This window comes from Pseudorca crassidens, chromosome 7 (genome assembly GCF_039906515.1).
Source record: "Pseudorca crassidens isolate mPseCra1 chromosome 7, mPseCra1.hap1, whole genome shotgun sequence".
In the NCBI taxonomy this organism is placed as follows: domain Eukaryota; kingdom Metazoa; phylum Chordata; class Mammalia; order Artiodactyla; family Delphinidae; genus Pseudorca; species Pseudorca crassidens.
Genome location: NC_090302.1, coordinates 49,448,605 through 49,462,864, shown reverse-complemented (window position 1 = coordinate 49,462,864; position 14,260 = coordinate 49,448,605). Strand labels below are relative to the sequence as shown.

The window sequence follows — 14,260 nt, the reverse complement described above, 5'->3', positions numbered from 1 at the left end:
TTAATCTACTCAAACTGCATGGTTACTACACAATGTGAAATGGGAGAAGTGGATTCAGGGTGAGCTGAATCCTCACCCTGAATCCTCACCACAACTTTAAGTGAACCTCTTAAAGTTTGCATGAGATGAGCATGCTCACGTCTTCCCAACTCAATGTTCACTACTGACTTCACTTGGTAGCTTGAAGTCAACCATGGCAGGAGTATTTATACCACAGGAATTGTCAAATATTACAAATCAGTTGTGTGGGCTTTTTTTTTTTGGTGGGGGGAGCTGGTTTACCAATACATCTCTGATAATGGGAGGCACTCAGTTTTATGTGTTAACAGGCAACAAACATTCTCTTAATTAGTTTTCCTAACTTCAGAATTGCACACCCCTACTTACCACTTTTTAAAAATAATGGCTTTACTGAGATTTAATTCACCTGCCATAAAATTCACCCTTTTAAAACATACAATTCAGTGATTTTTGGTGTATCTCCAGTGTCATACCATCATCACCACAGTCAATTTCAGTATATTTTCATCACCCCCAAAAGAAACCCCATACCCACTGTAGTAGTTAGGTTTCTCTACAGAAACAAAACCAAAGCTGAAAACCCCGGAAAGCCAGTGATGTAATTCACTTCGCGTTTGAAGGCTTGAGAACCAGGAGTACCAAGGAGCAGGATAAGATTAATGTCTCAGCTTGAGCAATCAGGCAGGAAGGGGCCAATTCTTACTTTGTCTGCCTTTCTCTTCTATTCAGGCCCTCAACAGATTGGATGATGCCCACCCACATTGGGGAAGGCAAACTACTGAGTCCATCAATTTAAATGCTAATTTCATCTGGAAACACTTTCACAGACACAACCCACAAATAATGTTTAGCCACATATCTTGGTGCCTCGTGATCCAGTCACACCCATTAATAGTCACTCCTCATTCCTTCCCTCCCACTATCCCCTGGCAAAACTACTTTCTGTCTCTGTGGACTTGCCCATTTTGGACATTTCATATAAGGAATCATACAATCTGTCTTTTGGCTTAGTTTCTTTCACCTCGCCTAATGTTTTCAAGGTTCATCTATGCTATACAACTATCAGTATTTTTTTCCTTTTATTGCCAAATAATATTTCATCGTGTGAATAGACCACATCGTGAATTGTTTATACATCCATCAGTTAATGACATGTGAGTTGTTGAGATCCAGTTCTAATCATAGTTCTGGAATCCGGTCCTTTTCACCTTCAGTCTTTAGTACCTTCTGCGGCTGGAATACTTTTCCTAAAACATCACATTTATTCTTGTCACTCATCACATCAAAATATATTGTCCACTCTGTCTGGGAGATGCTAAAGGAAGGCGCTGACCTCGCATGTGAAGCTGTCCTCAGTTCCACTGCAACTGGGGTAGAAATCAGCAGATCCTGCCACCTACTTAGAGGGCAGTTTGGCAAGCGATGCTCTAATCTCATTTAAAGGGCCTCTAGCTGACCAAAAACAAACAAACAAACCCCAAAGAAATAGACCCCCAACAACACAAAGCAAAAGCCCAAAACTATATAGAAAGTGACATGGATATTATGTAGCTTTTGGATTTTATTGTTTATATATTTTATCTCTTAAATATTAAGAATTTCATGAGGGTGCTGGTGGGATGATGTGTCTTACAGGTAGATAGCTTGAAGCCCTGGCTGAATCAGTAGCGTTCTTTAGATTCTCTCCTGAGATTTTAAGCAAATGGTCTTATATGTGAAGTGGGAGTAATAATTCTTACTTCAGAGCCTGTTGTGGATTAAAAGTTATAAATACTCAACTACCGTGTTCAACTCGTAATAGGCACTCAGTAAATAGACACTATAATGATTATTATATGGTTAGAATTTTCATTTATTTTCAATAAAGCCAATCTAAGGTTAGAACTATTTTGGTGTTCTTTCATTGTTTTATCGTTTTGGTGATTTAATTTCAATATTGTCCTAGTGCTTTAAAATTAGTACCAGTTTGAAGCAGAAATTAGATAATCAGTGCAAGGGCTTTATGTTTCTTGTCTACCATTACCCTTGATATAATCTGAGAGAATCAATATTTCCTTTGGGAAATGGTCAATGATAGTGTCTTGTTTTATTACTATAGAAGCTTTTATGAAGTGCTCTAAGGATAAATACCTTAAATATTATACTGGGTTATACTGATATAAATTTCTCATAGGAATGAATCTTCCAGCTTGGCAGTTACTGGCAAGTATGACTTGGTAGCAATTATTAAAAATATAACCCAAGATATTATTCTTTGGAATGATTATAACATATTAGTAAAAAAGATATTGAATGGTAGTTAAATTGTAATTGTTTTTGTCTTTTTGCAGATGGTCATACAATTTAAATGGTTCTTTATGTTGTATATTTATGGTTTAGAAAAATTCACATATATGATAATTTATAATTTTAATTTTATAAATAAAACAGCCATGAACTAGATTCTTCTTTCAGAATTAGAAGTACTTATAAATGCAATAGCCAAATACAAGAGGTGTTAGTAATTTGAGAGATTAAATTAATCAATTTTTTGAAAATTAACCTGTGATCATAATACAACTAACACATTAAAGATCAACTTTTGGAAATCACTCCTTTTTATATATTTTAGTCATTTAATATTATCTTTCTCCCTCCCCCCATAGGGTTATCCTTGTCAAGATGATGATTATTCAGTTGTCTACAGAAAATGCCGTTCTCAGTTCACAGATCTAAATGGTTCCAAAAGATTTGGCATCAACACCTGGCATGATGAGAGTGGGACTTATGCCAATTCATATGTAAAACGAAAACTCTACCCATTTACCAGTGGCCTTGTTGTTCCCTTTTTAAAATAATATATGGAATCAGATTCTATAACTAATGAAAGGTAATGGATGTAGCAGTTGATGATTTTCTATCCTAATAAATGCAGTGGAAATATTACGATAATAGATTCCTTTAACACAAAATCTTATATTCTAGACCAGTGTGTATATCTTTCTTTTTATAAGCTACTCTGGTATTTTCCAAAGTTTAGTATGTTTTTCACTGAAGGTATATAACCCAATTCTAGATGGTACTTGGAGGAATTTTATTTTATGTTACTTTATTTTGTTTTATTTTATTGACTGAATTTATTTTAAATTTTATTAGGAAAAAATGCATAAAGCTAACACAATCAAGCTCATGATTGCTTAGGGTGTGTCTGATTTAAAAAAAAGAGATAACTTAAATTCCACTTTTGAGTGAATAAAAATTTAGGTGGTACTCAAATTCTACATGAAACTCAACTGGCTTAAGTTTGAGCAACATGAGCCCTATAATAATGTTGAGTGTGTGTGTGTGTGTGTTTATTGGGGAGGAGTGTGTCTGTTTCTACACTTTAACATATCTGTGGTGGCTAGCTGCTCTGTGGATTATCATTCAGCATGGTGTTTTTCCTTATACAATATAACACTTTTTATTGTATGAAGTAGCAGAGATGCAGACAGAATCTTAGTGAAACTTTAGGGGTTTAATGGAAAATCCAATCATCTAGTGTTAGATTTAGAATAAATCTTAGCAGTTGTTTTGACTCGCACTCCTGTTTTCCAGATGAGCAGAGACTCACAGAGGTTCAAGTAGCTTGCCCAGGGTTACATAAATAAATTCTAGTTGATCTTTGAGGTACATTTGAACTTTTGTTTTTTCTGAGGATGGGTTTATTTATTTTGGCCTAGGTTAAATTTACTTGCATTGTTTTTCTTTAAGAAAGAAATTCATGAAATAGTATTTCATGATAAATGCTAATTTGATTAGCAAAATATGGGGAAAACTATAAGCCTTGTGAGGAGAGAAATGATAATAAATAAAATATGGATATGCCAAGGAAGCATTCACCAGCAGAGTTTTACTATAATTTATAGCTGCTTTAAAGTGTGTCTGTACATATACACAAATATATGTGTATAAATATGTATAACATATATAAATACGTAATGTTAATTCTTTTTTTAAAAATTAATTATTTTATTATTTTTTTAACATCTTTATTGGAGTATAATTGCTTTACAATGGTGTGTTAGTTTCTGCTTTATAACAAAGTGAATCAGTTATACATATACATATGTCCCCATATCTCTTCCCTCTTGCGTCTCCCTCCTACCTTCCCTATCCCACCCCTCTAGGCAGTCACAAAGCACCGAGCTGATCTCCCTGTGCTATGTGGCTGCTTCCCACTAGCTATCTGTTTTACATTTGGTAGTGTATATATGTACATGCCATCTTTATTGGAGTATAATTGCTTCACAATGGTGCATTAGTTTGTTAATTCTTTATATATTACCTATTCTAGGGGATACCTGCCTAGGATTACCTTTCTTTCCACGGACTACAAATTCAAGTTTAATCACTCCGAACATTCATTAACATATCTAGGGTGGACAGATGTTTGAAGTATGCAAATCTGTATGTCAAGCTACTCATCATTTGATTTTTTTTTTCCTTTTGGAAGGAGAAAAAGTCCTAATGGCCATATCACTACCTTTGAACAATGCCTTTTACTTAGAAAAAAATTCACCTACTTTAGCAGGAATTCTATATCGTCACAATGATTAACATTGCATTTTACATAAATGACCTGGGTCTGCCATGAGGGATCAATTTAGAAATCAGTTTTTGTTTGGTTAGAAGGAGAATGAAATTAGAGGGATTTTATTTAAACTAGTAGAATAAAATGATGCCTTGAAAAAAATAGAGATTACCTAGATCTTTCAGGTATAATTATTTTGTGTTGATTTGGATTTCTTTAGATAACTTCTTTAATGGTTCACCTCACCAGTATCAAAGACCATTTCAAACAATAAAAAGTGGAACTCAGATATGATCATCGGAGAGTGTCTTCCTTAGGAAATGACCACACTGACTTCTGATGGTTCCACATGTATACTTCATAGGATTCCACCTGAGACACCAAAATAACACTGTATCTTGTGTGTTTATACAGTTAGCATTCATATTTGGTCAGTATTTTTCTTTTGGCCTTTATGTGTTATTATGTCAGAACTGTTGGTGTGAGCTCACTATGGCAGAATGCAGACTGCTGCTGGGAGAATGGGTAATTGGTTGGGCAAATCCCAAGTAGATGTATGGCAGTGGTGGTCCTTGATTAAATTTGGCCTACAGATAAGTTTTATTTAGTCTTCAGAGTGTTTTTTTTTCATTAATCTTAAAAAATTGAGCCCCATTTTATAGACTAGGACATTTTACTTTAAAATTCGAATTTTTATGTCCTTGGCACATTTGCAGATCTGGCAGCACTGGTCTGATTTTGATACAGCAACAATCAGCAGGGATATGATAGGAGACCCTCTTTGGATGGGGGTGAGTTCATCATTTTGCTGTTATTCTCACCTGGTATACTTATTTATGGAAGCATTGTGACCCTTTACCTAAGGAGAGGTCAGACAAATATGAAATAACAAGTTGTAGAGGGAAGGGGTTGGTAGAAAAATGGCAAAATTGGCAGCTTCTTGGTGACTGAGATTAGGACGATAAAGGCAGAAGCCACATCCTAATAGTAGAGACAGCAAGTTTGGTTAAGTTCAAGTAGGCATCAAGATCCCAGAGTATATGATGTAGAAAATAGAGATGGAGAGTGGGCCAAGCGCTTTACCTTAGAAATATAGAGTAATCTCAGATCCACTGGTTTACACTAGGAGTCCATTTGTGCTGAGGCAGGAAGTGAAGGTACCAGACCCAACCCCTAGAATATGGAGCTGGCAGATGAAGACAAGAAGCAGGGCCCAGCCAGCTCACTGGTCTATTTACAGAGGAAAATCACCCCCTGGATTCCAGTGCTCCTTTTTCTAGAGGTACAGAGAAACTCCAGATTCACCAAGACTCTAGGCAGAAATAGTGAAGTCCTTCCTATGGGACACAGAGTAGAGGTGGCAGGCTGGTAGAGACAGAAGTGCCTGGCACAGCCACCGTCAAGAATAGAGCAGCAGGGCTTCCCTGGTGGTGCAGTGGTTGAGAGTCCGCCTGCCGATGCAGGGGACGTGGGTTCGTGCCCTGGTCCGGGAAGATCCCACATGCTGTGGAGCGGCTGGGCCTGTGAGCCATGTCCGCTGAGCCTGCGCGTCCGGAGCCTGTGCTCCGCAACAGGAGAGGCCACAACAGTGAGAGGCCCACGTACCGAAAAAAAAAAAAAAAAAAAATAGAGCAGCAGATTCTTTCTCAAATCTATGTTGACCAAAAGCTAACTTTAGAGTCAGGAACAGTGCAGTTTGCCAGTAGCTGAAAGCCCACTCCAAATAGCTATGGTAGGGTAAGCATGAGGCAAATATTGTAAATCAAAGTGGAAAACCCTAACAAAATCTCACAGTAAATCAGTGTCCCAAATATTAAGATCATAAGCTTTATAAAAAAATTTAACAGCTTTATTGAGATATGATTCACAAACCATAACGTTCACCCTTTTAAAGTATGTAATTCAATGATTTTTGGTAGATTCACAGAGGTGTGCTACCATCACTGTAATCAATTTAGAACATTCTCACCACCCCCAAAGTGAACCCCATATCCATTAACTGTCATTCCCCATTCCCTCCCGATCTCTCAGTTCTAAGCAACCACTAATCTACTTTCTGTCTCTATAGATTTGCCTTTTCTGGATATTTTATATAGGTGGAATCATACGATGCGTGGTCTTTTGTGACTAGTTTCTTTCACTTAACATAATGTTTTCAAGGTTTCGTGTTGAATGAAGTATCAGTGCTTCATTCTTTTTTGGCTGAATAATATTCCATTTTACAGCTATACCACAATTTATCCATTCATCAGTTGATGGACGTTGGGTTACTTCTGCCTTTTGGCTATTTTAAATAATGCTGCTATGAATATTTATGTATGAGTTTTTGTGTGGACATATGTTTTCATTTCTCTTGGGCATATATGTAGAAATGCAACTGCTGGGTCATATGGTAACTCTATGTTTAACCTTTTGATGAACTGCCAAACTATTTTCTACGGTATTTTACATTCCCACCAGCAATGCATGAGAGTTCCAATTTCTTAATATACTTGCCAACATCTGTTATTTTCCATTGTTTTGTTTATAGCCATCCTAGTGGGTGTGAAGTGGTGTCTAGTGGTGGTTTCGATTTGTATTTTCCTGATGGCTAGTGATGTTGATCTTTCTATGTGCTTATTGGCCATTTGTGTATTTTCCTTGGAGAAATCTTTATTCAGATCCATTTTCCATTTTTAAATTGGGTTATTTAGCTTTTATGATCATAACCTTTTGTAACATAATTTTCAAAAAAACTGGAACACATAATCTGAAAAAAAAGATTCTCGTTTGGGCTTGAGAAGTAGCTTAGAAGCTTTCATTTAGAATCAAATACTGGAATTTCTGTTCCAATGCCACAGAATATTTGAAAATGAATAGAACTTGGAAGATCTTGTAGGCAGGCACTGTCAAGTGAAAATTTATAATGCATGTATGTGTTTTAATCAATATTTTTGATAATGGTAGTGATAATGATGGTACAGTAAGTCAATAAAGTAATATTGAAATTATTCATAAAATTCTGGGGGAATGTGTTCTTTAGTTTTTCATCACATAGTTCTACTTTTCATTTGTCAGGGTAATAACTAGGGCTTGCTCTGCAGGAATCAAACTCGTCTCATTCTCTAACACTCTTCCCTAGTACTAGAATTTCCCCTTTAAGCGTGAATCTCAACCTGCTGTGCTTATAAACTCCTTTGATGATCTAATGAAATCCAGACCTTTTGCCCTGGAAAAGTTACAAATATTCCTGTTAAGAACATTGGGAAACATTCTAACATCACCAAGTAATGAAGTTTTCCTCTCCTTTGGAAGTAGATTAACTAAATTGTGAATATTTAACAAGTTCATATTAGGTTTGTGTGTCCACTTCCAGAAGACAAAGTATACATGCGTATATGTATATATGTACACACACACACACACACACACACACACAAACACACATAATGTGTTTATATTTGGCAACCATGAAAGAGAATGCGTAATTTTATCAATTAGCTTTTGCTAACCACCTGAAAACATACTGACTTAACAAATGTTATTTCTTATTGTTCTGTGGTCCACTGGGTGGTTCCTGTGTTCTGGGGCTGGACAGTTCTAGGATGGCCTCTCCTGGTTGGCACTTGGTTCAAAGACAACTGGGATGTCAGGGACGCCCTGGCCATGAGTTGTTCATCATGTGGCATAACAGACTGGGTTTGTTCATTTGGTAGTAGTGGCAGGGATCCCAAGGGCAAATGGGGATGCTTCTGTGCACAAGGACTTGTCAGACATCTGCCTGTGTCATGTTTACTAAAGCCTGTCTGGAGCAAGTCAAGAGGCCAGCCTGGAGTCTGTGTGGGTGGGCTCTACCAAAGAGTGTGGGTAGAAGGAAGGGGTAATTTGTGTCCATTTTTACAATCTACCACAGTCTTTACTGTTGCATGCTTCTTACGAAAAGTCCTTTGTACAGAAATTATGCCTCCTCCTGTCCAGTACTTCTACTAGAGAATAGAGAGGGAGTTTTCCCCATTTGTGTTAAACTGATAACATAATTTGGTGCTTTTTTGTCACTTGAGGCCCTTTGCTCATGTAGTTGTTGGTCTTCATGGAGCCTAGTTATGCGCTAGGATAACCCCTCTGGATCCATTCCTAAGACAAAGTGAACCCCTCCACTCAGGTGTCCTGGATAGCTGAAAATTGTGAAGAGTTCCTCCTTTGTCAGAGATCTGGAAATAGTGCAAATAGAGAATGAAGGAATAAGAAAAAAATAATATGTTGACTTCTCTCTATCTCTTGGTATCCTACAACTGTCTCATTGCAGTTAAAGGATTAAAGCAGTTTCTAGTTCAGGGAGGCAGCCAGCCCTTAAATTTGGCACACTGTAGGACAGTACCACCCATCCAATGCTACATACCATTTCGGGAGGTTTGCTGATACCCTGAAGCCAAGTCATCCAGGCTTAGAAGTTGGAGGAGGCAACAGTTACATAGGTGAGGAGACTAAACTGAGTTTCTTTAAAGTGGTTAGGGGCTAGAGTACAGAACGTACAAATTTAGAGTCAGTTACCAGAGCTGAGAACCAACATGTGCCAGCACTTTTAGTATACTACAACATTTCATCATCACAACAACTTCAATGGATATTGGATGCGTATATGTGCGTGTGTGCGTATGTACGTGTGTGTGTGTGTGTGTGTGTGTGTGTGTTTGTGTGATTATCATTAGTACTTCACTTTGGCACTTAAGCCTCTGGTTGGTGAAGGGACTTGTTGGAATGCAGACCAAGATCGCCTGAAAATGAGCTCAGAACTCCATATCCTCACTGTTGAGGCAAGTATGATTCAACTCTTGGAGATTAAGGAGATACTGTTCATTTAGCCTGTGACTTTCCAGTGTCCTGTGTTGTGGCCAGTTTGTCAAATGGCCGCACAAGCCATGGCCCACCTGATCCTCCTAATAGAAAGCTAGCTCTTTACTTCTTTAGCCCGACCACCTTCTGCCTGATGTTATGTGTATGTGAAATCCTTGTTTTTCCATGTAATTTATCAGCCATTGTTTTTAAGAACTAGAAGATAAAGGATGCTATGGACTTAGAGGCTCAAAACATAGATTTGTGACCATTTCTGACTGTTTGAGAAACATTCCCCCCTCTAAAATATTCCCTAATTCTCCTTAAGTCTGGGATTGGTTGCTCCCCAGTCATTTGTGCTTTTTGTGTGTCTCTCTATTATGGCACTCACCTGCTTTTCTTACTACCATTTAACAGTTTTTGGAGAGCAGGCATCATGTCTACTCATTGGGGTTCACTTGTGTCTAAAACACAGTGGGCACTCAGAAATGCTGAGGGAATTGGCATAAAGACATCTCTCATAATCATATGCTGGTATAGTGAATGCATGGGTAATTGATCATAATTGCAATCCATATGATCAGAATGGTTTTAGCTAAAAAGACTCAGATAATTAACAGGTTTATATTACCAAGAGCTTCAGTGGTAATCTTGGGAAATGGGAGGAGTGGCAAAATTGGCCTAAGAACATTTTATGTCCTGTATGGCAAGACAGTTTGCCTGAGCATCCATTAATGTGACTGAAATCCTCCTTAAAGTAAAAAAAAAAAATTTGCTCACAAACCAGAGCGCCAATTTGAACAAATAATGCTCATGTCCCAAAGATGCTGAAAGTTGATTGATGTAGCACAATAGGTGTGATGAAGGCAGCTGGTGAGACAGAGCTGAAAAGCTGGCGTGGAAGAGGAGCTGAGAGGAAAGCTGTTTTGAAGAAATGCTGCACCGAAAGTAAATCAGTATGCACACTACCTTTCTCAGGTCCACAGTCATTGTACAGACTTGGTTATCTAAAGTGTAACAGACCATGGCAGCTGTAAACTTGGAGAATGACAGTCATGAATTGGATGTTTGAGGATAAATATTTAATGTGCTATAGTTTGCCTTTTTGTGTTTGTCTCAGCCCTCCTCACTCAAAATTCTTATTGTAGAAAATGAAATTGTTTCATAAGTACTCTGAAGGTCACTCGTGATGGCTTATTTTATCTCTACTCATGCCTTCTGTTTGTGTTATGGGCTTGAGGAATATTTAATGAGTAAGTGACAGAATTTTGTCATTTTTTTTGTTGTCTGTACACAAACTACCTAACTCTTATGTCACCTTCCTATCATATACTAGGAGTGGATGGTAGCTGTCCCAGCGAAGTAAAACAAGTAAACAAACCAAAAGGCTGAAATAAGTAACCAAAATATCAAAATGAATGACATTCAAATTTGACTTCTCCATGGTATACCTATTTACAGCACCACAGATGACCAAGAATTAACCATGGAAGTAGGTACTCTACAGAGCTGCAATTAAAAGAAAAAGACAAACAACATTGATGGTGGGTACCAATTCCCATCTTCCAGATAAAAATATTATTTTAAAATTTATATTCTCTTTATGAAAGCTCAATTTATATTAACAGTACCTGGGTCTTAAAAATATAGAGGTTGACCAAATAGTAAAATTTGTAACAAGAGAAGGCAGGCAGTCTGCAGTCTTGGTATACAGCAATGTAATGAAGAGATGTACTTGAAGAAAAAAATTATAATAATTCAACTCTGAGGAGTCTTGAGAAAAAGTAGGTTATTCTATTCTCCTGAGTTTGTTAATACTAATGAGCAATCTGGTTAAAAGTTAAATATGAAATCTTAAAAGTATTGCCTATCCACAAATTTCATTTTCTAGATCTTTATCCTTCAAGAATGTTTTCTAGAGAGCACCCAGTGCACCAACTAGAGAAACATAGGTGACTTCCTTTGGAGGAGAAGCATTAAAGCAGTCCCACAAATTGGAAGGAAAAGGGCCCTGGCCTCTCCAATTGGGCTTTTGAGAGGCTGTCCCTTCTGCACCTTGTTACATCAGTTATGCACCCCACCCCTTAATCCTGCTACTCTTTCAAACCACTGTGTCATTCTCAAAAAATGGACAATACTTAGTTGTCTGCACCTTCTGCCCACCCACTCCTTCCTGTCTGGCTTCTGCATTCATCTGTGCTGCATATCAACTATTGCCCTTCGGATCCACTCCCCACACTTCTTCCTATTCTGGACCCTGAGAGGCTGTACTTTAGAGATGCTTCAGTAGACTCCATTGCCCTCTGGCTTAGGGTTGACCGGTTTAGTAAATGAAAACACAGGTCACCTGGTTAAATTAGAATTTCCAGTAAATCGATAATTTTTTAGTGTATGTCCCATGCCATATGAATATAAACACTTAGATTTACCAGAAATTCAAATTTAACTGTGTGTCTTGTATTTTATCTGGCTTCCCATTGGTTTAGTCAATGGGAGTACTAACAGGTAACGGAGGAAATGAGAGTGAGGTCATAGTATTTCCCTGCCCTGTTCCCTCTTGGCTGGGTTGATACAGGCTGATTTTATCCCTTGACAGATGGTCACAGCTCCTGTCAGGCAGTCATTGTGTTCCAGGAACCTTTCCTTTCCCAAGTGCCTTCTGACCTAGGGAAGGTAAATACTTCTCCAATGTTCACATTCTTTGTTCCTCCTTAATAGTACCTGGGTACTTCGTTAACCCTTGTCATTTCCCTACTTCCTTCTCACACTGCCCATACCTTTTAAAAAAAATTATTTATTTGGCTGTGTCGGTCTTAGTTGCAGCATGTGGGATCTTTTAGTTGCAGCATGCGGGATCTTTAGCTGCAGCATGCAAACTCTTAGTTGCTGTATGTGGGATCTAGTTCCCTGACCAGGTATCGAACCCAGGTCCCCTGCATTGGGAGCGCGGAGTCTTAGCCACTGGACCACCAGGGAAGTCCCCCATACCTTTTTAATACTATCTTTATTAAATGCTTCTTAAATAGCCCAGATTGAGCATGTTATCTATTTCCTGCTTGGATCCCTAAACAGATGAGCTCTTACAGATCTAGTGCCAACACTGTCTTTTGGACCCTGGCACCCTCTGTTTCTCACAGCAGTGGCAATGTTGACCCTAGACTCCTTTTGTGAACTGTGGATGCACTGCCCCTCCCTTCTTCAACTCCTCTTTGCTGGATGTCTTCCTTTTCCTACCTCTAATATCCAGGTATTTCCCTGGTTTGACTTTTACCCTGTTTTCTGTATACAATATCTTGGATTCAACTATTACCTTTATGTAGAACTGATTTTATTCTTTTATTTATCATGATGCCAATGACAGAAAATATTCACCTGTATGACATAATGCCTTGAATTTGCCCAAAGTGCGATGAGGTCTGAAGAAATTGGTTTGGAACTAAAAAAAATCGTTGTAATGGTTAATTTTATGTGTCAACTTGGCTGAGCCATGGTGCCCAGATATTTCATCAAACATTATTCTGGATGTGTTCTGTGAGGGTGTTTTTGTATGAGATTTACAATTAAATTGGCGGACTTTGAGTAAAGCAGATTGCCCTTTATAATGTGGTGAGCCTCATCCAGTCATTTGATGGATAGAACAAAAATGCTGACCTCCCCTAAGGAAGAAGGAATATTGCAGTAGACTTCAACAGCAACGTCAGCTCTTCCTGGGTCTCCAGCCTGCCAGCCCACCATGCAGATTTTGGATTTGGCAGCCTCCATAATCACAAGAGACAATTCCTTGACATCTATCTCCTATCTATCTACCTATCTATCTATTTATCTATCTACACACACACACACACACACCCTATTGGTTTTGTTTCTCTGGAGAACCCTGACTAATGTAATAGTGCATAGAATGCTTTCAGGTGGGGGAAGAGGGTGGGCATGACAGTCATGCACTAAAGCAGTTTCCAAAGGTATGATATGGATTAGATTGACTGCAGATTATAAAATATTTAGGTCGGGCTGGGTTTAACTGTGTTGCTTTCTCTCCCACCTGGGAAAGCTTTTCAGAATGCGGGTCAGTGAGAGCGAATTTATTATTGGCACATGTAGTTCATATACTTTTGCCTGCAAGAAACAAAGTTCTTAGACTGGCTTAAACAATAAGCACATTTATGATCTCATGGAACAGGAAGTTCAAAGGTAGGACAGGCCCTTGGTCTGCTGTGTCTAGGCTCTTGAGTTCTCTTGCCTCCTCAGACTGGCTACATAACGGGTGAAGCTTTTCCAGGCCTCATGTCCAGGCATAAAAATGTTCAGAGGAAAGAGAATGATTGTCTCTTCTTTGATGCATTTCTCAGAAGCTAGGACAACTTTCCTGAAAGTCTCCTTCATGTAATCTCAGTGGCCAGAATTGGGTCATATGCACATTCCTAAAACTATCCCTGGCAAGGGGGATACCATGATTGGCTTAGACAAACTGGAATCTCCTCCTGAGCTGCAAATGGGGTTGGCTTCCACTGGATCCTGTTGCATGGTTACCTGAAGCAAAGCAGGGTGTCAAGAAGAAAGAAGGAGCAAGCAGATGTTGGGCACGTAGCCAACAAAGTCCATCCAGTGAGTCACCTGGATCTTGGCTGTCCCTTTTTTTCATGCAACTGGGTGTTGTCTTGGTACTCTGCTAAACAAATGATTGCTTTCTTTAAAAAAAGAATCAAACCACACTCATTATATGGTTTCTTGAAAACTTACTTCAGTTACTGGGACGTGAGGATGTTAAATCATATAGCATGTGACAGTTTAATAGAAAACCCCCATTAAGTGTCTCTGCTCTCATGTCTCTTCCTCCTCCCCCTTCTCTTGCATCCCTCCATTCATCAAATCCTC

At 38.4% G+C, this 14,260-nt stretch overlaps 1 protein-coding gene across 12 annotated transcripts in view; it reads left to right on the top strand.

The window, feature by feature from the left end:
• Positions 1-14,260, top strand: part of CFAP95 (cilia and flagella associated protein 95) — a 192,658-nt gene that overhangs the window by 120,430 nt on the left and 57,968 nt on the right. For 5 of the 12 annotated variants that reach the window (XM_067744204.1, XM_067744201.1, XM_067744203.1 and 2 more), the window contains one exon: positions 2,667-2,946. The exons of 1 other annotated variant lie outside the window; for it this stretch is intronic. In XM_067744204.1, coding sequence (XP_067600305.1) covers positions 2,667-2,858 — 192 coding nt within the window. In that variant the 3' untranslated portion in view covers positions 2,859-2,946. Of the gene's footprint in view, positions 1-2,194; positions 2,228-2,666; positions 2,947-4,793; positions 7,573-14,260 lie in introns of those variants that run through there. 6 more of the 12 variants (XR_010945002.1, XR_010945001.1, XM_067744200.1 and 3 more) reach the window with 5 other exon arrangements.